General features: G+C 37.9%; 1 protein-coding gene across 31 annotated transcripts in view; it reads right to left on the reverse strand.

The window, feature by feature from the left end:
- Nucleotides 1–21594, reverse strand: part of PRRC2C (proline rich coiled-coil 2C) — a 65688-nt gene that overhangs the window by 17199 nt on the left and 26895 nt on the right. For 27 of the 31 annotated variants that reach the window (XM_036442991.2, XM_036442982.2, XM_036442979.2 and 24 more), the window contains 13 exons: nucleotides 20997–21166; nucleotides 20304–20550; nucleotides 19134–19344; nucleotides 15236–17491; nucleotides 13365–13573; nucleotides 11837–11991; nucleotides 10101–10884; nucleotides 9610–9695; nucleotides 8388–8573; nucleotides 8000–8251; nucleotides 6803–6895; nucleotides 3958–4059; nucleotides 784–985 (listed from right to left, as the gene is read on the reverse strand). In XM_036442991.2, the coding sequence (XP_036298884.1) occupies nucleotides 784–985; nucleotides 3958–4059; nucleotides 6803–6895; nucleotides 8000–8251; nucleotides 8388–8573; nucleotides 9610–9695; nucleotides 10101–10884; nucleotides 11837–11991; nucleotides 13365–13573; nucleotides 15236–17491; nucleotides 19134–19344; nucleotides 20304–20550; nucleotides 20997–21166 (4953 nt within the window). The remainder of the gene's footprint in view (nucleotides 1–783; nucleotides 986–3957; nucleotides 4060–6802; nucleotides 6896–7999; nucleotides 8252–8387; nucleotides 8574–9609; nucleotides 9696–10100; nucleotides 10885–11836; nucleotides 11992–13364; nucleotides 13574–15235; nucleotides 17492–19133; nucleotides 19345–20303; nucleotides 20551–20996; nucleotides 21167–21594) is intronic. The other 4 variants (XM_036442983.2, XM_036442978.2, XM_036442985.2 and 1 more) reach the window with 4 other exon arrangements.

The following is a 21594-nucleotide window of genomic DNA, read 5'->3' on the forward strand; positions in this document are numbered from 1 at the left end:
AAGTAAATAAGAATCAAAGAAGGTAAATTCTTTGCCGGATATATTTTATAACTATTAGAAAGGAGTTTCTCACTGCTTTGGAAATATGAGAATATCAGGAAGCTTGAAATCAAATTTGTTTTCAGTAAAAGAAACTGTCCCTGTGACTCTGAGAACTGTAAAGCCCCAAACGACAGTACTACATACCAGTGAAAAACGGAAGGAAGAAAATCACTTTTTAATTGGGATGCTGCTGGACTCTCCTTAAAAACAAACAAACCCAAACCCCAAATATAGTGATATTATCTACTCAAAACACAAACTGGAAATTCTCTACCCCTAACCCTTCACCAGAAAATGTCAGCCCAATAGATTTAGGCCAATAGTTCCTTCAAATTAGATAAAAGACAGCAAAAAATTTAAAAACTGTATGAGTCTATGTTATTTCTGAGTTGATTCAATCAGCTGTTTATGAGTTAAAAAATAAGTCAAAAGGTAAATTTTGTAGAAAAATTCAAACCCAATACAATTTTTTTTCACTAATTACTTATTAACATGTCTTTTATAAATAGAGGCCCAAAGAAGGAAATTGGTGCAAAAGTAGTCCTTCCTTCTCCCGGCTGCCCTCTGGCATCCGGGACCTGGCTTCCCTCGAAGCCCCAACTTCACCTGGAAAGACGTCCGGTTGAATTAACATATGCTTTTGTTATTATAGATACTTTTGGGGGGATAGTTAACAGAAAGTGGTCCTAAGAAATTTGAACTAATTGCAGATACCAAAAGGAAAAGTATAAAGACTTCTACCTGACAGTGACGTTGTAGGGGTGACCGAGGCAACAGGGATCTGAGGCATGGACGCGCTGGAGAAGGAGTTGTAATTTGCACTGCTCGGGCCACTGGCACTACTGCTGACACCACTCACAATCGGAGGGGCTGTGGAAGTTACTGGAGATCCCTTTTCACGCACATTTGGAGAATTCTCCCAAGCCTTCCTTGCAGACTCCATCTGCAATGAAATGGGGGGAAATCACTATGCTAACATAAATATACATATATACATAAATATACTCACGTGTGTACTTTTACAATTGTATAAATCTTTCAGAACCGCCAAAGTAAAAGATGGGTCTTCAAGGTAATTTTTTAAATTTGACACCTAATTTATTTTTTCAGGTTGGCCACTCCACTGGGAGATATTATTATTTTTTAATTATATTTTTGTTGATTTCAGAGAGGAATGGAAAGGGAGGGAGAAATAGGAACATCAATGATGAGATAGAATCATTGACTGGCTCCCTCCTGCATGTCTCCTACTTGGGATCGAGCCCACAATCTGGGCAGGTGCCCTTGACCAGAATCGAACCCAGGGCCCTTCTGTCTGCAGGCCGACACCCTAACCACTGAGCAAAACCGGCTAGGGTGACCCTAGATTTTTCAGATCTTTCATTTCCCCCTTTATCTTTGATCTTTTACTTAAATTGGGAGGCAGTGGACTTTAATGATGTCTCCACAGAGAGCTGTTGACGGCTCTGGCAATCAGGCCAGTGAAATATAAAGTCACAGCTCCTGTATCAACTAGATCCAAGCACGTTACCTGAGCAGCATCTAAGGAAATGGAAATACAGGCCCCTCCAGGAGAGCTTTAAGGCTCTGACTCTAGTAGAAAAGGCATTAAAACACTCCCCCGGCCCCAATCAGTACCCATTCCCTATACTGTTTTTAAGCCAACAGTTTCAAGTGGCAGATGACAAACACCTTTTGTTTGGCTGTTTTATGCCCAGTGTTTGAAAAGTTAATGTAAGTAGACAGGTTTTAGGCTTCACTGCAGAAGAGATACTTGTTTCACATCAAAGCCTCCTTGGGCATTTCAGGTACTGACTGCAGCCGTTTGGCTTTGGGGCTATTGATTTTAGCAGTAATTTCCTAATTTCTTAAGTGGAAGAAACAGGTCTTATTTCAATTTATATTCAATCTCTCTAGAGTACTGCTGTTCAACAGACATATAAATGCAAGCCACATATATAATTTAAAGTTTAATAGTTGTATTTTAAAAAATAAAGAGGTAATTCTAATTTTGATAACATTTATTTGATACAACATAAAAACCTGTAATTACCATAAACGTTGAGATGTTTTAATGTTTTAAAAAATATTAACATGTCAGACCCAGTGTCTATTTTATTTTATACTGAAGCACACACTGGACCTGTACTTGGATGAGACACATCCAATGCCCCGTGATTTTAACACAGGGGCTGATGGCCCCAGAACTGGAGAACACATGCAGATTCTCACTATCCTAAAGCTATTAGAACAGGAAGAAAACACATAGGTTTTGACATTTTTTGTTTTAGTAGGACAGAGATACTGGGTGGGCCAAAGGAAAACCCAGTATGTCAAACTCAGTTGCAATGATTCATTCACGTGAGAGTTGTTTGTGTTTTTTTTTTTTTTTTTAACAAGATTTTTATAGTACTGCTAAGAAGTTTGTAGTCCTTCAAATACCAACTTTTAAAACTTTAACCTTATTTTAATTGTGAGAATTTGAGAAGAATTACATACCTCCCTGCTTTTCTGTTAAAACACACACTATATGTAATTTAACCTTTTCTTGATGACTAATGTCATCTCCACCCTCTTAACCCCCAACCCCCGCTCCAGCACACCCACTACTGGGGATCAAGCCTGTAACCTGGGCATATGCCCTGACCAGGAATCAAACCGTGACATCCTGGTTCATGGATCAACGCTCAACTACTGAGCCACACCAGCTGGGTTATTTTATTTCTTAAGCAGCAAGAAAATTCAGATTTCAAGTTTGGAAATTCAAGAAAATTCACTTTTCCTCTCGATAAATATACTGTAAATAATACCCACATAACAGAATTTTTCTATACCTTATATGTTACCCAGAAGGATGTCAGAAGTATAAAGAGTAAATTTTAACTTAATGAAATTTAATTTAAAGTAATTAAAATTATATTATTTCTTCTTAGAGTGTTAAAAACATTGAGTGAAAGGCAATGTTGAAGGTTTTTTTCTGAAGAATTAACAACTGGCCTAAAGAATAATTAATGGTATTATATTTATTTATGTGGCAGACTACTTCCTTGAATAATATAAATACATAAGATGAAACAGACTGAGACAGTCATTCAAGTTGTATAGTCTCCCTCTTAGGGAGGGGAGGGGTGTTGGGCAGGGGCACCTGAAAAGGCAGTCAATAGTAAGAACTGGGTTAAGACGAATAGCACAAATTTTATAGCCTCAGCTGACACTCATTAAGCCTCTTACAAAGAAGTTGGGGGGCAAAGGGTCAAGTGGCCAGAAGGCTGGAGACTCAAAAAGAGTCTAAAGTGAACACTGTCCACATTGTGAAACCATTTCGTTTCCCACTCCTGACGACCATCAGAAAGATCCACTAGAGCCACATTAGGAGGTCCAGCTATTACACAGATTAATACCTATGTTTAAAAACCCCTCACTTAATTCCTTGTCTGCACTTTTTTCAACCACTGACTAATCCTGAGATGAACTCATTGAAAATACTCTCAAACAACTCAAAATTATAGAGACTAAAAAACAAACAAAAGCCTAAACTTCTTGACATCAAAAAGCACGTGTTGTCCAAAATCTTTTGACCTCTTATACAAAAATTATCTAACAATTCTAAATCACTTGCATAATTACCACTTCATAAAATGTCCTAACTGCTAAAATGCTTTCATTCAATTCACATGAGACTTACTTTCCTGTAATTTTAAGACCAAATTCACAAGCATGATAGGCCTTACTTTAGAAAAGAAAGCAAGTCGCTGCTAAGGGTATTAGAAGCTAATAAAAGTTTAACGTAATTTCCTTGGCTTAGCATTGGTGCTTACCACACAAAATCAGTAAAATACCCAGGAGAATAGTATTAACATATGTCCCCCTTGCATGCAACCATCATGGACCTTTAGAGATGGATATGGTACATACCTTGAAGGTGAGGCTGAAAGTAGTGGGAGGAACTGAAGTTAGGCTGGAGCTCTGTTGTATAGTCTCCCTCTTAGGGAGGGGAAGGGTGTTGGGCAGGGGCACCTGAAAAGGCAGGCAACACATATCACAATCTAACTAACCGGTCTGCTACCAAAGCCCCACTAAGATAATGCTATCATACTCTAAGGGCGTTCTATTTTTCATCAGAGCCAACACGAATATTCAGTTACTTGGGCTGTGTTTATAGTAATGGAAAATTTTGGACATCTTAGATAAAACTCCTGAAGAGAAGTATTTTCTGTCTTTTTATGCATGAATTGGAAGAGCCAGTACCAGTAAGAGGCATACCCTTGGTGGCAATGCTTCTCCTATCTTAATGTGGATACAAATCATCTGAGGATGTTGTTAAAATGCAGATTCTGATTCAGCTGGTCTGGAGCAAGCCCTGCAATTCTGCATTTCAAACAAGTTCCCAGGTGATGAGGCTGCTGGTCCCTGGGCCTTACACTATGCAGCAAAGCTTTAAGGGAATATAATTCCCCCCATTTATGGGATCTACAGGTTCTATCAGAAGCATTCAACATGGTAAATGTAACCCATTTAAGAAAGAAATCTCTTTCCTAAAATAGTCAACTTTCTGACAATTACATTCAAGAACAAAAGTAATACTGGAAGGAAAATATGGAATATTGCTTCCCTCATTACACTAAACAAATTGTTTTGTTATATAGTAAATAGTAATGACACGATTATGGCAAATATTGTTAAATGCCTGAGGATATTAGAAACTTACTACCCTATCTTTTTCATCCCTTTAAGTCCCTGGGTCTTGAGATTTTTTTGATGTACTATTTATTGCATGATTGATTTTGACAGCTCACTCAGTTGTTCAGGTACAATGACAGAGAGGCTAGGGGTGCCAGAAAATCACTTTGTGACACGATGGAGATTCTAATACTACAAACTAGTTGCTGGAGATTAGCTGTGCTATAACAAATAATCAAAACCACCACCAGCATTTATATCTTCAAGACATTCAAAACAACTGTATTATTAGGTAACACTAACCAATAAATATCAACTAAGATCCTAAAAAAATATATTAAGCTTCAATAAAGAAACAAGCCTCTTTTAAGTATAATTCTTAAAAAGACAGAATCCTACCATAAAATAGAACCCCCAAAGGAATAAAGGAAACAAAACGATTTCTAAGGGAACTAAATCTCGACATTGTTTTTAACACTATATTAAATTCAAAATCACCACCATACTTGGCACAAATAAGCAATACTGTGGAATCTTTCCAAACTGGTAACCACTTATGATGCTCCCTGACCCAACCTGATCTTCCTGTTTCCAAAGGTACTCTGCATAAATTGCTAAAAAATCAAACACAGATTATTCACTGACACACAAGAGTGGATCTCTTCCCCTCAGTTGTTTCTGTGCACAACTCACCATGTTCATATCCCAGCAAACCACATGGAAACCATTAAAATACTCATATGGATATTTTCAGTGGTTTTCAGAGGGTCTGCCAGAAAAGTACTATATACTTCCTTGAAAAAGTAATATCTAAGAAATACTCTATGTCTTTTAAACTGAGAGGCCACCACAATTAAAGTACAATTAACTTTACTGTTACTGATTCATTATTTGATAATCTACATACTGAGTAATTTGCCAGTCTTTTTGTCCTTCCCAAGTTTTCCATTACTTCCTATAGGAAGTTAAGTACATTTCAACCTTTCTCCAAAAGGTCAGAGGTAAGGTTTAGCATATGAAATGAAGTTTTGTAAGATCTAAATTTGGACAAATTACATTAATCAGTTCCTAAAATGAGCTCCTATCACAAAGAGAAAAGGCGTGACTCACTCAGCTACACAGTAAGAGCCCTTCAATTGGACCACCAAGTTGGATTAAATGGTATCTAAAGCATGTCAACTCTCTAACTCTAATTTGATGCTAGGGGAAATAACAGAAAGCATAAAAAACTTTGTACCAAAACATAATCAAGATTTTTATTCTCAAAATGACAAGAGTAAATATTATCTATAAAGGGTATTTTGTGAAAAGAATATGCCTTTGCTTCTTATACGGGATGACAGTTAAAGTAGCTGACCAAATTTCCACCATCTGTGCCCTTCAAAACAAGGACCTCACGTGTAACTCCTAAAATGCTCCCTACCATAGCAGGTCAATTAACTTTGTTGGGCTTGCCATTCTATTTTTCAGTCAGTGAACTTGTCAAAATGATGGACTGTGATGACTTTTAACACAATCTTGAATTACAACATGGTTACTCTGAGAAACCAGAGCCAAATTTACATGACTCATTATCACCTTTTAATGAAGCATTTAAGAGTTGTTGAAGTACTTACATATACATTACAGCCCAGTCTTCACAACAGGAATGTTGCTATTAAGGTCTAGTGTAATTTTATTTTCAAATTCAAAAAGAAAAATACCTGAATCTCTGGTAACATTGTGTTTTAATTGAGTGAGCTTTCATGGATCATAAAACGGTTTAAGAACAAAATTACCAACAAAAATAAAACACTGAAGAATGTGATAGCTAAGAACCCAACATCTTATCAAAACCAGATTAGTCCTGATGACACTAAGCCTAAGCAGCAAAGGTCTGGATCTTAAATAGAAAGAAGACAACTTTTAGGCAGAAAAACAGAAACTCTGCTTTGATTATTTTTGCTAATTACATTATAGCGTCCCTATATACAAATTTGCTATTAACTCTTTCCCTGAGAAAAGTTAAGTATTGGCCATATAGCACATAGAATAGCCAGGTTTCTATCCAAACCTGCCACACCTCAGGTTGATTACTTACATTATCAACCAAAGTATCCTCCATCTTTGCATTATTAGTAGCCACAGTGTTAGGCAGAGAAGAAGAAGGCGTAGTGTAGTCTGTTACAGACTCCTGTGGAGCAGTAATAGAGAAAAATAGATTTTAAATGGAATCAATGAGTCACTTTCTAATTACAGCCTAACAGTTGTAAAGTAGTTTCAGAAGAAAGCAGGAGGAGAGCAAACCTTAAGACTCAATTCTCCCAAATCTTAACTTATCCCAACAGTGGGATAAAATAAACACAGAACCACTGCTGAAATAATAACATTTCCACTACTGTTTGGATCCTGTGCATTTTTTTAAATGCACTGCATAGTATCAGGAGGTTGTCATCAGTATTAAAGATTTAATTTCTGTGGATTCCTAAAAGAATTTTTTTGTGTGGTTCTCACAATCTGTAGATTACTTGCAACTTCTGACTTTTATTCTCTTCAGAATAAAACAAAGTAAATAAGTGAATGTCAAGATCTTAGCTGTCACAATTCACTACGTTATAGGATTAAACTCTTGTTTATCCTTTATCATCATAAAACTCTTCCTTAAATGTGTTAGAACTGAATCACATGAGCTTTTAACAGAAAAATATTCAAATTAATATGAAAGATTCCATCTCTTTTTCTTCTCAATATACATCCTGGAATGGCAGACATAATTCACAAGTGTTAGCTCCTTTAAGTTTGAATCTTCATTCAACGTGGTTCCCTAAGCACAAGTCAACTACTTCTTCTGGGGCTCAACCAATGAAATAGTGATTGTTTCAAACTTGGGGGAAAAATTGGCTATACTGGAGTTACTTAACTTTGCTTATTTCCTGATTTCAAAATCTCATAAGTAGGCAAAATAAAGCTCCACTGTAACTCCACTAACAAAAGTAACGGAGAGCAACATATCAAAGTATACAAACACAAACAAAAAGCATCTTAATATTGTGTAGATATTTTTCACTTTAAACAACCGAATGGTACAGAATTAAGAGTGAATTTCCACAAAAAAAGAAATAACTTACTGCAAGGAATTTCTTTAGATCACACATGCACTCCATAAAATAAAATCTCTAGAAATAGTAACCCATATAGTCTATAGCACTGTATGTCTCAAGGGGGGGGAAAAGTGTAAGGTTGTTGTTTTAGACACGATTTGCATTAGCTGAACTGGGGATCTCCGCATGCCGCTCACCTTCACGTTACTGGCATATTCTGTGGATGCCACTGAGATCATCGTTCCTATTTCAGCAGACATCTCGGAAGCTGCTTTGGTTTCCTTTGCTGTCCCGGGGTCTACACTTCGGACTGCAGCAGGGCTTGGTTTCTCCTGTCCTTCTGGCTCCACCTGTTGGGCATCTTTTACTTTTCTATTTTTTAATGACCGTTCCTTTCCGATAGGACCAGGTTTATGTTCTTTGTTTTCTACTGGACTCAAATCTGGAAGCTAAAGTCAATGTTTATAAACAAAAAATGATCACGATCAAAGGCATTCATTGAATACAAAACTTAAAACTGCTTTTTGCTTTCATAAATGTTAGTGGCTTTTAGACAATTACACCTGGAGTATGAATTGTGTTTACCTTCTGGGCTTTGATGGGGCCTGCCCGTGGCTGCTTCTGCCGTTGCTCTTTAGGTTCAGGAATTTTGTCAGTTTTTTCCGAAAGCACAGGAACAATTTCATTTTCATTACCATTTGAAGCTGGAGCACCAAACTGAATTGTGTCAATTCCAATTTCAACTCCACTTTCTTGACCATTCTTTGTTCCCTAGTAATAGAATATTTAAAAACTTGCTATCAAACAGTGTTCAGATTTGAATACATGATTTTGTAGCTGCACACATTTTAAATATTATAGAAGGAAGTTTGAAGTAACCTACATATTAACTGCCATTGATTGTTTTAAGAAAACCTTCCCTTAAACACAATGATTTGTAGGTATTAGAAAACAACTAATAAAATGAAAACTAGGATAAGACGTAAGTTTTTAAAATTTATTTCAGAGAGGAAGGGAGAGGTTGAGAGAGAAACATCAATAATGAAAGAATCATTGACTGGCTGCCTCTTGCATGCTCCCTCCTGGGGATCGAGCCCACAACCCGGGCATGTGCTCTGACTGAAATCGAATCCAGGATCCTTTGGTCCCCAGGCCGATGCTCTAGCCACTGAGCCAAGCCAGCTAGGGCAAGACTTAAGTTTTTAAAGTCCTGATTTTTATGTGTTATGAGTATAATTTTAGGTCATCACAGCCTCAAGTTCTTTCATCACTTAAATGTAAAAGCAACAAACACAGAAAGACACTACCAGCAAGAAATAAACAGACGAATGAATGGGGGAAAGAACAGCAATACCAGTGTTGCCTACTTCTAAGTGTGCTGTGAAAATAATAATATAATATACTCATTTTTGTTGCACTTTCCGTGTGCTAGGCATTGATATAGAGACATAACAATCTAACTCACAGACCTTGCATTATAATGGATAGAGAAAATAGACAACTGAAAAGTCAGATAAGTGATACACAAAAATTAAAATATGGTTAAGCCATTTTAGATTGGTAGATGGAGAAAGACCCTAGGAGGTCATACTAAAAGTGTTTCTGGCAGAGCAAACACCTAGTAGAAGGTCAAGAATAAAAAAGGCTAGAACAGTTGGAACACAGCAAGTTAAGAACAGTGATAGAAGATGAGCAAGCAGAGAGCTCGACAACAAAGAATTCTGATGCATGCTGAAATTTGAGAAACTATTTTAAGGAAACTCTGCCTCAGTAACCCCACCAAGACCATTAGCAAGTCTATTCCTACCTCTGAAGAAGTAGCTGATCCAAACGATGTTAGAGGCTTATTCCAGGCACTGACAGAAGGTGGCTGTGGTGGACTAATGGGCCCTACTGAAGAGAAGAAGCCACAGGAAATGTGAACACCAAAATTAAGAGGCTAATAATCCAATCTTCATAACCTTTTCTTTAATAGTAACTAGACAATAAAAAATTACTTTTCACATCACACTCAGATTCTTGAATACCAAAATATAAGTCCCCAAACATTGTGTATTGCCTTTATCAACATATAAAATATGACTATTAAAAGTATAAATTGTTTTTATCAGCATATAAAATATGGCTATTAAAAATATAACACACTTGACTTACAACAAACGGTTTTAAGGAAGTTAAGATTACTGTAACTGCTTCCTACTAAAGAAAGGGCTAGAAAAAAAAACCATACTGAATATATAAACAAAACTAAAAACAACCCCCAACATTCCCAAGCTATCATTTCTGTTGCACACTTACATTTCTTAGAGATGTCATTCAGCACAGTTGGTGGGGCCACCTTGTTATCCCATAATTCAGTTGTAAGAGTGCCATGTGACTGTGAGGTCTGGATGGATTTTCCTGTAGCTACATAATCTGTGCCATTAGGTGTCTGAGCTGAAGGTAATCTAATTGAAGGTGGTGGCTGTTTTGAAGACTGTGTTGTATTCTGCAGGGGACTCTGGACTGGTTTGTGAGTCTGTCCCTGAGTTTGGGCTGGGGCAGTGGGGCCTGGGATTGTGACTGTGACAAGGGCTGGGGTTGGGAGTGAGACTGGGGCCGAACTAGCTGGGACAGTTGGGGCTGAACTGGCTGGTACTGTTGGGGCTGAGCTGGCTGGAGGTGTTGCTGAAGTCGGTGGTAGGGCTGAAGCAAGAATGGGAATGGAGGCTGAGGCAAGAATGGGGACAGTGGTTGGGTTTGAAGCTGAGGCAAGGATTGGGGTTGGAGCTGGAACTGAAGAAGTTGTTGGAGCTGAGGTGGAGGTTGGAATAGGAGCTGAGGCTGGAGTTGGGAGTGGAGTGGCAGTTGAAGTTAGGACTGGAGCTGCGGATACAGCTGTGGCTGAGGGTGAGACTAAAACTGGAGCTGAGGGTGAGGTTGAGGCTGGAACTGGACCTGAAGCCAAGGTTGAAATTGGACCTGGGGCTGAAGCTGGAGACTGGGCTTGCTGGGTCCCTGTAGCCTGTTTTTTGGCAAATCTTGGAGGAAGCTTAGAAGTCTGACTTCTTCCTTTCTCACTGGCATTCTTTTTGTTCCAGACCTTAAAAAATTGGTAAAAATAATTTTTGTCAATAACACAGTTAAAAGTAACAGTTCATAAGTAAGATTTATAACAAAGCTACCTACTGCTAATTTAGCTCCTTTAACTATTCAAAATAGATACTGCACAGAGCATTTTATTAGATAGGATTCTTAATACACAGGGTGACAATCTCTTTTCTAGATTTCAAAAATTTTAAAAATTAAGCTCATTTGCAGTAAATTCACCTGGTAGAAAAGCTGATCTGACAAAAAACTACTATTGACCTAATCTGTGTTTGCTATAGAAGCATTCATTTTGGAGTATTGTTGGGGCACTATGTTACACAAAATATATACACTACTATTTCTACCTTCCCAAAGATAATAATTAACAAATGAGTGCTGAAATTATCTAGTTCTAAGAATTATGACCAATTGATCTCAGTATTACTATCCACATAGAATTTTTATAGTGTCTCTTGTTTTTAAGCTCTCTCTGCTAGAGGTCTCTATACTACAATTCATGGTTTCAACTATTTTTATGTGTCAGCATTTAGCAAAAGGGATGTTTGAATTGATTTAAATAGAATAACTTATTCATTTTGTGTTTAAGTGAACTAATTTAGACTACAATTCAAACTTTCTAAGTCAAATACCTGCAACTTTAGATCATCACAGTTGCATTTGCTAGGTTTCCAAGAGAATTTAATGTTAATGGTGACAAATAAGTACCTGTCACTGTTATGTAACTAAAGGTAAGAAGGACTACACTAAGCTGAACAGTAATTATAATCTTTTTACAATATATATCAATACTGGTTAAAACAGTTTAAAGTTGTGAAAACCCAGTCATTCTCAACAGTGAATAATAAATCCAGCCTTGATTTTACAGGTAGACAGAAACCTTGATTATTTGCTAACATGTTTTGAGCAACAACCTAAATAACTAGGAAAAAGCTGAAACACTGAACCTGTATGATCTGTTCTTCCTTCTTCCTGCGTTCCTCATCCTGTAAACGTTTTTGTTGTTTTTTGGATACCACTTCAGTAAAACCATCATCATTCAAATTTGACTGTGGGTCTTCAACTACCGTTACTTCGGGATGGTCATCAATTATAACAACACCTGTGGGTATGGAAGATATCTTAAAATATTTTTCCCCCAATAGAAAAGATACATAGAAATGTTCAGTCCAGTCGTGATTAAAGAAGGAAGACAAGGCAAAGATCTAGTTCTTCCTGTAATTCACAGTGTAATCCAGATCCCACACCATAAGATGTCCATTCATTATTAAGATTTGAAAAGATTTCATAAACAAGGTTAAAAATAAAAGTCCTGCCGAGACAGTGTGGCTTAGTAATTGAGCGTGACCCCTATGAACCAGGACATCACAGTTTGTACCCTGGTCAGGACACAAGCCCAAGTTGTGAACTTGAGCCTCAGTAAGGGCCATGCAAGAGTCAGCTCATCAATGATTCTGTCTCATCACTGATGTTTTTATTTCTCCTTCTCCCTTGCTCTCTGGAGGAAAAAAAAAATCATAAAATTATATGCTTTGAATGATATAGTTTTTCTTAAGGAATACAGTAGTAATGTGCTTTTTTAAAATAAAAATTACCCTATTACCCAGTCAAATCACTTTAACCTCTTTCTTCCTCTCCCAGCCTGAGATTGTATTATGCTATAAACATCTATATAGCACTTTACCTCTCTTGCATCTAGCCTTTCTTAAGAGGTGATGGATATTGCTGTTTCTCTTTTTCAAAGGATACAGTAAGCTCTGAGATGCCCATTTGCTAGGTGAAGTTGTGACTAGCCAAACTGATCTTATGACTCTTAATGCTTCTATTTTACGTAGACCATTGTCCTCAACTGTACTGGTTAAAAACAAGTGGCATGGATGTGTACAATCATAACCTATCACATGAATGACTCCACTCATTGTCCTACTAACAATTATTCTGGCTGTCTTGTTAAAATTATCATATATCCCAATGAGTGTAAGAAGTCTAGATTCCTTAAGCAATATTAAAAAATTTAAAATAGATCAAGTCTTCACCTAGTAAATCTCTCCATTTCATTCAGTCTCATCTGAAAGAATGACAAATAGCTCATTTTCACCTAAGTGTCTAATTCAAACATGTTCTTACTCCTTGTCATCCTTTGCATCTGTATCCTACCACTCCATAGCTTTCTGAAAGTATCCATAGCAACACAGCCTCCCATCCTATCATTTATTCTCTAGTTACCATATCTTAGATACCTATTTCATCAAGGTCACAACTCAAAGAAGTTTAGCATTTCTTTCATTTAAGACAGCATATGTATACAGTTGTTATTTTAGTTCAAGTTAAATCAGTTAGTGCTTCATATTCAGCTTCTATTGTTTAGGTCAACTCCTTCTTTGAGATCTTTTTTTATGTATAGTATCCAACTCAATACAGCAAAAAGACCGATAGGTAAATAAATAAAATAAGTAAATGGGACCTGAGACGTACTTGCATAATTGTTGAGATCAAACTGTGACAGTGCATCTACTTTCTCTTTGGGTTTCTTAGGGCCTGGTTTCGGGTCTTCTCTTTTTTTCCCTGCAGAATCTTTGGTGTTCTTTTGTCCTGTTCCATTAGGTGTTCCTTCCTGATGGTGTGCAGAGTTGCCATTGACAGGATCAACACCAGCTGTGCCTGCAGACTGGTCATCAAATGGCCTACAAAATAATAATTAGAGATATTGCCACCTCCACACTCGGATGGGGGTAGGGAATCCTTCACTAGCAATTTGTAAAATTTATATAGTCTAAGAAGAAATAACAGTGGGATAGAAGACTTGAGCTCAAAACCAACAAGCCTTAATGGTTTTAGTTGAGAACAACTTCACTAAAACTGAGCTTCACAGTAAAGAAGATGGACTACTAGGGTAGTTCTTCCCAGCAATTAAATTAGAGAATCCTGAAGGTTCTTATCTATCTATTTGTCTACCATGTTATAAATAAATGAGCTAAGCCGTGATGGGTTTGGCTCAGTGGATAAAGCGTCAGCCAGTGGACCGAAGGATTCCAGTTAAGGGCATGTACCTTGGTTGCGGGCACATCCCTAGTAAGGGATGTGCAGGAGGCAGCTGATCGATGTTTCTCTCTCATCAACGTTTCTAACTCTCTATCTCTCTCCCTTCCTCTCTGTAAAAAAAAAAAAAAAATCAATAAAATATATTTTAAATAAATAAATAAATAAATAAGCTAAGCTAAGCAACATTTTATAGCAGAAAATCTGTTACCCAAGCTAGTATAAAGTATTCACTACTAGAGATCTTTTCTTTTCTTTTTAAAAATATTTTCTTATTGATTTCAGAGAGGAGGGAGAGAAACATCAATGATGAGGGAGAATCACTGATTTTTTTTTAAAGTTTAATCAGATTTATACATTAATGTAAACATGTAAAAAACATTTTTATATGGAAACAGTTCACTTCATAAAACAAATATATTTCTCAAGTTTTTGTTTCCTAACAGATAAATTTTATTTTTGGCTTCATTTTATAGATATGCTTTGAAAACAGACTAGGGAAGGTGGGCTTAAAATTCCATTTTCATCATAGCCTATAGTATCACTTAAGGTAAAAGCTTACCAAGTGCCTGACACAAGCATGACCTCCAACATTTGAAAAAATAAGCACTTGTCTTCTAAATGGGACTCTTAGAACATTCATTTTAACTACAAGATGCAACTGCCGTTTCTGCAGTTCAGCATTGTTGGCATTTACCAGGCACTAAAGTCTTGCTAAGTATCCATAGTTGAAATCTACATTGCTCAAAAACTTACAAGATTGTCTTAAGTTACTCAAACTTCTAATAGTTCAGGTATGGTAACTGCATTGTTACTATTAACTATGTGTTACCCTTTTCTTTTGGACCATACAAAAGGACGTTCAAATTCTTGTTAAGCAGATTCTTAAGATACACAACTAGTCACATTATCTCCCTGAAACTTTTTCTAAATTATTAGAAAGCAAAAATGTTCATTGATGGATGAAATGCTAAGTCTATGCAACCAGCCAGGCCTAGATTTAAAACTAGATTTAATTTTTTTTTCTAATACTAAAGAAATTAGTAACTACCAACATTTTAATATTTAAAAGAATAGATTACGTTCAATACAGTTTGGAAACATTCTTTTTAAAAAATCCAATAAACTGGTATTTGTTAGTGGTGGCCTTGGTGGTTGGGCAGGACTTTGCTTTCTGGGTTTCTCTCTAGCTAGATCATTTATTGTAGGATAGCAGTTAGAGGGGAAATATAATTTATCCTTAAGCTCAACATTCACTATCTATAAACCAGTACAGAGTGATATTATATGTGAAGTAAAGGACTCACCCTCGCTTCCCGCTTTTGGATGGTGGGCCACTTCTCCTTTCATTCCTAGGACCTGAGAAATTCCTCCCGGATTTGGGTGGACCTCCGTTGCCACGACGATTCTGGCGGTCCACGCCAGGTCTCTGACTAGAAAAACTTCTCTTTGTTATTTCTCTTTTTGGGGCTGAATTGTTCTCTCCTGCCTTCACAATAGCATGTACATTCAAATCAGCATTTTTTTTTTCATCCCTCTCCCGCCTCTCATTGAAATCACTGCTTTCTGAAGCTGTTTCCCATTCTTCATTTGCCTGATCTGAAGAGTTCTGATTAGACAAGTCGGGAGTCTTATTCCCAGAAACATCCCCAGCAGTACTAACTGGTTCTTGAGCCACGTTACTCACTGTGCCATTTGTAGGCACTGCCACCTCACTGGGTTTTGAGACCGCCTCCCTCTCTCGGAGCCGTCTAAATCGAGGCGGCTTATCTTGCCTGGGTGGTCGAGTAGGACGCTGCCTTCGGGGGGGCCTCTCTCTAGCTGGGTCAAATTTTCGCTCAAATTTTGGAGGTCGCTTATCAGCTGGTATAGGAATAAACTGCTCGTGTCTTCTTGGTGGCTCTCCATCATCGGGTTTAGGAGCTTCTGTCTGCCTTGGGTTCCATTGATTTTCCCGATAGGCAGGTCTTCGTAAGGTGGCAGGGCGCGAAGGACGCCCCCCAGGGTCCCTCCCACCACGTCTGAATGTCCCCCCTCTGCCTCGCCTGGTGGGCTCTCCTTTAGGCAGGAAACCTGGTTTAGATTTATCATCATCCCTTATGTACGGTTTGTCTACAGGTCTGTTTTCTACTCGGACATGATTTTCAGGCTTGAAAGAAGATGGAGGCTTTACAGGTTTTTTGCTTTCAGACCGCTCATCTCTTTTGGGAAGTTTTCCTTTGCTTGAACTATCCTTGTCACTTGCACTTTCATGCATTTCACTGTCCGTGTCAGTCTCGGAACCTCGCTGTCGTCGTCTTTTGGGAACAACTTCAAAATCCGAGCTCTCACTACGAGTTTCACTTTCCTCTCGCTGTCTGGGAGGTCCTGAGGGCACATGCTCGGTCCGAGGCTTAGTGTCCCTGTACTGAGGATACTCTCGAGGGTGCCCTCTGCCACCACGGCCCCGCCCTCCGTAAGATCCTCTATAGCTTCGGCCTCTGGAGTAATATTCTCCTCGGCCTCGGCCCCTGTATCCTTGATCTGGAAACCAATCTCTATCTCTTGCTTCTTTCCAATAGGTCCTAGGAGGTTGGGTTGATTCTTTTTTAACTACTGGCCTTAAATCAGATCGAGGCCTCTCTGTAACAGGGTCTTTGCTGACGACTTTCTCAGGTTGTTTTTCTTCTTTGACTGTTGGTGCTGTGACAGTCTGATTTACAGTTTTAGTTGCAGGCTCTACCTCAGCACTACTTACAGGTTCTAAAGGTCTCTCAGTGTCTGGAGGTGGCTTTTGCACCAAAGTTGGAGTTTCTGTTGAAGGAAGTTTCTCTGGTTCTGGTTTCTCTGGAGGTGGTGGTGGAGCGGCCTGTGGCTGAATAGGTGCTGCAGGTAGCGGGGGTGGAGGAAGAGGATCTTTCTTTTCCGTTTTTTCTGGTTTTACAACTTTCTCAGTGACCTTTTCTCCCTTTTCTCCTTCTTTCTCCTTCCTCTGCTCTCGTTCCTCTTTCATATCTCTAAGAATAGGTTTTTTAATGGGACCTGACCTTCTCACAGGCCTGTCATTACCTTCTTCTCTTCTGCTGGAGCTTGGCCTTGGGCCCCAACGAGTTTCTGATTTAGATTTATATAGTTTTTCTGGTTTTGGTCCTTCAGAAGATCGTAGAAAGCCATCCTTTTTTGGTTTTTCCTCTGACCGTTCTGCTGGTTCTTTTGAATCAATGCCCCTGCTGGTTACTTTAGGAATGCTTGCAGATGTCTCGTGTCTTTGCTCCTCTGATTTTTGAGTATGGTTAGATCCATGGGAAACACTTCTTTTACGGGCAGGCTGATTTTCTCCTGATGAAATCCGCTCTTCTTGAGGAGTGGATACAGTCTTTTGATCAGGTACATCCAAGCAAGCAGACTGGCTGACTGTGTCAGAGTGCGGAGGCCTAACATCTTCCACAGACCTGCTTAAAACCTTCTGCACTTCGGCCTCACCTGATTCTCTAACAAAGTCTGCCTTTGGATGGGCCTCTAACTGATTATGTCCTACAGGATAAGCAGCGGTGATTGGTTCCTTATCCGGCACGGCTTCAGACCTAGCATAAAAAGAATCCAAAAGCATAACAATCAAGACAAAATATTTCACACATGTAAGTGCATAGCAAAATAAACCCTCTAATTTTAAAGCAAACAATGGATCCTAATCATAAACAGCATCTTCATGTCTCTATAAAGTTTAGTGCAATGTTATTTAAAATAGGCAAGTGTAGAAACACTTTAAATGTCCCTGACAGATGAATGAACTAAGAAAATACAGTATCCTATGTAATAAAGGGTAATTGCAAATTGACCCTAATGGCAGAATGACCAGTGGCTATGATGCACACTGATCACCAGGGGGCAGAAGCTAACGCAGGAGCTTCTGCCCCCTGGTGATCAGTGTGCTCCCACAGGTGGAGCTTGCTCAGCCACAAGTCGGGCTGAAGGCTACAAGCACAGAGACAGTGGCTAGAGCCTCTCGGCCTCCTCAGCAACTCTTATGGGGAGCAGGCCTAACCCACCAGTTGGACATCCTGAGGACTCCCGGGCTGCCAGAGGGATGTGTGACTGCCATCACAGGCCCAATCCCCTGGGTAATGGGCCTAAGCCCACAGGTGGACATCCCACGAGTTGTCCCAGACTGCAAGAGAGTGCAGGCCAGGCTGAGGGACCCTGCCCCCCACCTCCTGAGTGCATGAATTTTTGTGCACCAGGCCTCTGGTATACATAATGGAATGTTATTTAGTCACTAAAAACAAAACAAAACAAAACAAAACACAAGAAAATCCTGTTATAAGCTACCACACGGATGAGGACATTTTGTTAAGTGAAAGAGTTAGTCACGTAAGGACAAATACATAATGATTCCACTTATATGAAGTATATAATGTAATCAAATTCATTGAAGCAGAAAGCAGAATGGTAACTGCCAGGGACTGAAAGGGGCAAGGAATGAAGAGCTGCTACTAAACTGGTACACACTGCAGTTGGGCAAGATGAATTAAGTTCTTGAGTTCTTCTCTGCTGTACATCACTGTACAACATTGTTACTATATACCTAAAATTTTGTTAACAGATTATGTGTTTTCCCTACAATTAAAAACGTTAAAGTTCATTCCTTTAGACTGTGCTGATATGACTTTTTAACCCATTAAGACTGATAATTTCCACCTAGATTCCAATACTACCTTGAGTACGTCTATCCTTCCCAAAAAAAATCAGAATTATAAAAATTGTAACATATGAAAGGCAGAAATTCTAACTTTATGAGAATAAGTTTATATAGACCACCAACTGTCTGCTACTTCAAAATTTCTTTGAATTAGATTGTGTCTTATGTGGATCTTAGAAAACATCTATAAGATATTGATGATTAAATGCCTGCCATTTCTCATTAGTGGAAGAATTACATCAATACTTTACAAGACTATATGTCAAGGACCTTATCAATGGTAGACATACCAATTTTAACATGTACTGAATTTCAGCATTTAATTGAGTGTACAGAACTAATTTACAACAAGCCCTAATCCAGAAATGCCAGAAAAAAAGAAAATATGCCCCAAGTGAAATACACACAAAATGGGAGGCTACCAGGTTTGTGGCTCAATCCTGAATCAGAATGACCTTCAGAGATGCTAAACAGTATTTGTTTCACCATAATAGTCTATTAGGTTTATGAAGAGTTTTCATAATTACCTGACGCCTTCAGGTTCTTCTGCCGTCTTGGGAGCAGTGGCCTGCTGAGGCTCTGTATGAGGATAGGGCTCTGACCCCCACATCACACGAGGCTCAGAGAGGGAAACTGCATGATCTCTTGTAGATCGAGCTATATGCTCAAATGACTCCGAACTGTTGGTTGAGCCTTCTATCTGGTCTCTTCTCATCAAAGGCTTAGGAGGAATCATTCCTGCACAAAAGGTCAGAAAAAGATGGGGGTTGGAGGTTTGAGGGAGAGAAATGAAATAAACAAGAAGCATTAAGAGACATAGAATCTAAGTTATTAATTGATATTTGGTATTCTTGATATACTCAAGCTAAGTAAATACTTTTTGCCATAAAATTAATGAACTCAACAAATGATTACTGGCAATCATGTTTTTCCTTAAGTGAGATTTTTATAGCTGCTATTAAATAAACAGATTTAAGAACTGAGGAACAAAGCAAGCAAAACCACAATAGCAGCCTATTTTACCTTATAGGAAAGAAAATACAATTAGATAATAAGCACTGTAACTCTATCGTGTTGAAACAAGGAAAATCACAACAATAGTGAAAACTTCAGATAAAATATTTCCTATAGAAAACTACTAATCTAGTAATCTTAGCTGATCAATGTGCTACAAATTATGCCTTTTATTTTAAAATTTCAATACCACAATAGGATTTCTTGATCATGTTTTTATCACATAAATTTTTCTCAATAGTTTGGTAATAGGCTGTCTGAATTTATTTCAATAGATTCCATGAAAGACTGTTAATTCTTTGTTTTTAGCTAAACTACAAAGAAACAAATGTTAGCCTGATAAATATTAGAAAAAACTAAGATGGAATATGTAATATATGGAAAAATTCAAAACTACAACAAAAGAATGAAACAATGTAGCAAATAGATATTGTTAATGAAACTAATTTTCCAGCTTAAAAACTTAAAATAACATTTACAAAACAGAAAACAGCAGAAGTAATTTGGTCTTACTAGTCTAACTACTCTGTGCTAAAAGCAAATTATCTAATTTTATGATTAAAAATCTAGCAGCCCTTTAAAGTTCTTAAAAGAATTAAGCTTAAAAATAGGAGGAAAAAATGAAAAACTCTGAACCTGCACAACTACAAGTGAGCCATGCAATAGTGGGGATTTGAACTCACCAGGATGAATGGGAGGAATATCCATAGCAGGTCTACCTGACATCATTCGAGGATCCATGTACGACTGCATCATGAGCCACCTTGGATCAAAGCCCATGGAAGCCAAGTGCTGAGGGTGGGGCTGCATGGGCTGGTACAGAGGTCGGTGTGGAGGAGGAGGGACAGCAGCCCCAGATGGCTGGGAAGGGACTGCCTGGGGAAGGACACCTTGCTGCTGCTGCTGCCACTGCTGCTGTTTCATCTGTTCCTGAAAGAGCAGAGTCCCACAGCTTGAGAGTCTAGTTCCATATGAAACATTAATATGACCAATCAAATCAGAAATAACAGGACATTTGGAATAATTCTAAAAAAAGAATTAAAAGACACTTAATAACAAAAGATGGCAAAACAAAAGAGCAAGTTATGGAATCGTGATTTAAACAACTAATCACTTATTAATTATACTGCAGAAACCATTCCCTAAAAAGGGAGGTAGTGTCTATAAAGGAGGCAGAGGAAAATGGAATGGCAGAAGTTCAAGGTAAAGCCCTTATAAACAAACTATTCTTAAAATGGGAAAGAATTTTAGGAAAAACCACTGTGCTTTAAATATTGTAGGTTTTATGTCAAATTATTTCTCAGACTATTGAGCAATAAACTTTTTCAATTGTATATGATAATTATGATATGATAATAAAATGTTTTTGTTGTTACCTGCTGCCGCTGGAATCGTGGTGGTAAAGACTTCTGAAACTGTTTAAAATAACCAGATAAAACAGCAGGCCGGGGTTGAGACCCTGATTCTGGTTCTGCTTCATGTGCCACTTGAGTGGTCTCTTTTTCACTGTGATTGCTGTCTTGTCTAGTGAAAACCGGGTCATCCTCTGCCCAAGAAAAGATAAAAGATAATGATTTTCCTATAACACTTACCAAACACATGTTTGAGCTAAAGTGAAATTATTAGATATATTTAAAAAGGTAAGGAAAATAAAATCATCCCCAATACTCCAAAACAGTTTTGCATTCTAATATTGATAGCCATCAATGAGATAGCATTAGATTAATAAAACATTTGATTTCTTCAAAGATGGATTCTTAATAATACTGAGATCACAAGTCCAAATGCTTGATTATACAAAAATCTGTATGATTGTCTGTGATAGTAAAATATTTCAAATACCTATCTTCCATGGTTTAATAAATATTAATGTTACTATCAAATTTTACTTATAGTTCCAAAGAACTTATGTGAAAATACAAACACCTATACTTAAAATAAAACAGTGAATTTTTTTAATCAAGGGACTATTAG

The sequence above is a fragment of the Pipistrellus kuhlii genome, unplaced genomic scaffold (assembly GCF_014108245.1).
Source record: "Pipistrellus kuhlii isolate mPipKuh1 unplaced genomic scaffold, mPipKuh1.p scaffold_m20_p_18, whole genome shotgun sequence".
NCBI classification, from domain to species: Eukaryota; Metazoa; Chordata; class Mammalia; order Chiroptera; family Vespertilionidae; genus Pipistrellus; species Pipistrellus kuhlii.